Source organism: Cotesia glomerata, linkage group LG1 (genome assembly GCF_020080835.1).
Source record: "Cotesia glomerata isolate CgM1 linkage group LG1, MPM_Cglom_v2.3, whole genome shotgun sequence".
NCBI classification, from domain to species: Eukaryota; Metazoa; Arthropoda; class Insecta; order Hymenoptera; family Braconidae; genus Cotesia; species Cotesia glomerata.
Genome location: NC_058158.1, coordinates 24,825,741 through 24,829,122, shown reverse-complemented (window position 1 = coordinate 24,829,122; position 3,382 = coordinate 24,825,741). Strand labels below are relative to the sequence as shown.

Below are 3,382 nucleotides of genomic sequence, written 5' to 3'. Positions count from 1 at the left end.
AGTTAGATTTATTGAAAAGTTAATTTACCACTCATTAGAATTTATCTTACGCCGTGTTGAGCGAATAAATTTTCAATTTTTCACAGAAAATTAGAAAATTATATTTCAACAATGTTGAAAAAAACATTTCACTTTTTTTTTTAATTGAAGCGCCATTTACAAGTGGAATTCTATTATTGCACGCCTCATAAGCGAAGCGTTGAGGTTGTGCTCTACTCTCGACATTTCAAAAAAAGCAGTTTTCTCGAAACTGAAATTGATTTTTTGTTATTTATATCGCACTTACAGGTTAATATGAGTACACTTATATCAAGTCAAATAATTTGTCAGGCACATAAAATATATTTCAATAACAACACAGTAAAAAATTTGGCGTCATTGCGTCAAAAAATTTTGTGTTAAAAATTTTTGTGTTAAATATTTAACACTTTTATGTGTAAATTTAACATTTATTGTGTTAAATCGATACAAAAAAGTGTTAAATTAACACAAAAAAGTGTTAAATATTTAACATAAAAATTTTTAACACAAAACTTTTTTACGCATTGACACAAAATTTTTTACTGTGAATTATTTTGTTTAACATAGTAAATAATAACATTAAACATAATCTTTTCTGGACGTCCGTCTATGGATAGGTGTATGTGGCAGGGAAATTGGTCAAAAAAATGATGGTACCGGAATAATTTTCTTTTTAATTATAAGGAAATTATTTCGATCCTGACATTGAATTAAATTAATGTATTGTAATCCGAGGACCAAGAATCATGAAATAAGTTAATACTAGATTTTTATTTTACGCAACGTTTCGGAGTTTATTACTCCTTCTTCAGGCGTCTGTGGAAACATACAAAATTTATACAATTAATTAGTTATTACAGACCAACACCTCAAAATCTCTTAACAAATTTAATATCACATACCATAAAAGATTTATGTATTAACCCCGTCAACAAACAATAAATGCTGCTCTGTCGTTTCCAGTGTAGTCTACAAATTCTAGTCAATACACGAGTTTTCTCAATTTTTACAAAAATATTTACTTTTTAAAAATATTTTTTAAAAAAATATTATTAAAAAATGTTTTATTTTTTAAAAAATCTTTTTTAGTCAAAAACACAGCCTCCTATCAGTCAAATGTCAACAATCAGCCATATTGTCTCCAAAAACACATGACTTGACCAACAAACTTAACGACCTCTAGCGGTATGCAAACTACTCAACTACTCTAGCTAATTTATCGACTACCGTGCGCAGACACAGCAGACGATAAGTCAAATATTAACCCACCAAACTAGAAACTATTCAAAAAATAAAATTACAATAAAATCTATTGCACAAATATCAAATATTATAAATTATTATATAAAATCTAAAGACAAGTATATCCAGATAGAGCACTCTACCGTCCAATGAAAGTTGATCCTACAGGCCTAACCCGTTATTCATCCGCTTGTACAGATCCATCAGAAAATTATAATGATCACTTAGGTTTTCCGTGTATGTCTTTAAATTAACCGTATCATTCAAATGGATGAAAATCGTCTCACTCAAGTTCCGTTTTTTTACCACAACACTCCATATCCAAGATCTTGACCTTCCCAAAATCAAAAATGTGACCTGTGTCGAAATGATGCTGAGCCAGAGCTATTTTATTAATCTTCAAGATGTTCACTGCTCTGCAGTCATATTCATGTTGTTTTAGTCTTTTCCCTAGCCATTGTTTTGTCTGCCCAACGTAAGTTTTTTGGCAACAACATGGAACCCTGTAAACCAATTCTGAGCGTTGCAATACATCCACTCGATCTTTTAATTTTGTATACAGAGAACCAATAACTCTGAGGTTACAATACGCAGGCCACTCAGTTCCATAGAAACACCTGCTAATATTAATAGACAGACCTCTGATGAATGGAAAGCGGAAGTAATAGAACCTTCTTGATGAATCCTTTCTTGCATGTCCAATGTTGCTTCTCTGTCTTCTGTTTAATCTTTCCAGACAGACCTTCACGAATGATGGTGGATAGTTGTTGTTATTTAAGATATTCTTAGCCTTTTTGACGTTGATTTGTCGAAATTCTGGATGACTTAGATTAACCGCCCTATTTATTAGACCCATTGCCACTGAGATTTTCTGCAACGTATGATGATTTGACAGAAAATTTAATAATCTTCCAGAATTAGTAGTCTTTGAGAACCAACTCGTCCTCAAAAAACCATCATCAGACCTCAATACCAACACGTCCAAGAACGCTATCTTCCCTTCCACCTCACGCTCCATTGTGAACTGTATCTTATGTTGTTCTTTATTGAAAAAACTTAACACTCTGTCTACTTCTGTTTCCGGTACCGCCAATAAAGTATCATCCACGTACAGTTTTAAAAAAGGAACCGGGAACGGTAATTTATTCAAAATCCGTTTCAAGATGTAAGACATTACTAAGTTGGCTAATGCTGAGCTAGATGGACATCCCATACTCGTACCATCCACTTGCAAATAGACTTTTTTCTTAAAGACAAAAAAACTCGTGTCAAAACTGCATTCAATCAAATCCAATAAGAACCTCTTCTCACACTTTAAAACACCAGAAATCTCAGTCCAGTTCTCTTCTACCAATTCAATGACCAGGTTTTGTTGAATATTAGTGAAAAGTGACACCACGTCCAAGGAAATGAGCACAAAACCAGCTGGTAATTGAACACCGTTTGCAAATTCCACGAACTCCATGGAATTTTTAACATTAAACTCAAACGTGTCCATCAGTGGTGCTAGGAGTCTATGTAAATATACTCCAATCTTGTAGCCTGGAGCTTTTATGCAGCTGACCACCGGACGAAGTTTTAGACCCTCTTTATGTACTTTCCGAAGACCGTAAATCCTTGGCGCCACCGAGTTGAACGTTTTCAAAATTTTACCTTGATGTTCATCCAGCCATCCATTACTCTGGAAGTTCTTGATCAAACTATTAATCTTATTTTCAAATCTATTAGTTGGATCTTTATCTATCACTCTATAAATGCTATCATACTCTAACATTCTTCCTAACTCTTCGTCATAATCCGTTCTAAACATTATGACCGTGCTACCACCCTCGTCGACCTTACCAACCATTATTTCCTCATGAGACTTGAGATAACGCTTTGTATTCCTTACGTCCTTGATCAAATCTAGGTCATTCTTCGATACCACTTCTCTTCCGTTTTAAAAATTCGTCAAAATTCATCAAAAAACGCTATAGCGTCTACCAATGGGCAATCGGTTTACTTAAACAATTATTTTTCGGTACACTGAAAAAAAAGTTTTTTTCTATCAAGGAAATGTTTCCTTATGGTTAAAAAACTGGTATTCTTATGGTTAAAATACGAAAGTTTTTGAACTATA

At 33.2% G+C, this 3,382-nt stretch overlaps 1 protein-coding gene across 1 annotated transcript; it reads right to left on the bottom strand.

Annotated features, from left to right (window-relative positions):
• Positions 1-1,546: 1,546 nt before the first annotated feature.
• Positions 1,547-3,112, bottom strand: LOC123273721. Its single transcript, XM_044741231.1, has one exon. The coding sequence runs from the start codon at positions 3,110-3,112 to the stop codon at positions 1,547-1,549; it is 1,566 nt and encodes a 521-aa protein (XP_044597166.1).
• Between the last annotated feature and the right edge of the window lie 270 nt (positions 3,113-3,382).

Excerpts from the sequence above, each read along its gene's own strand:
- LOC123273721 (XM_044741231.1), bottom strand. The coding sequence starts at position 3,112 with ATGGTTGGTAAGGTCGACGAGGGTGGTAGCACGGTCATAATGTTTAGA.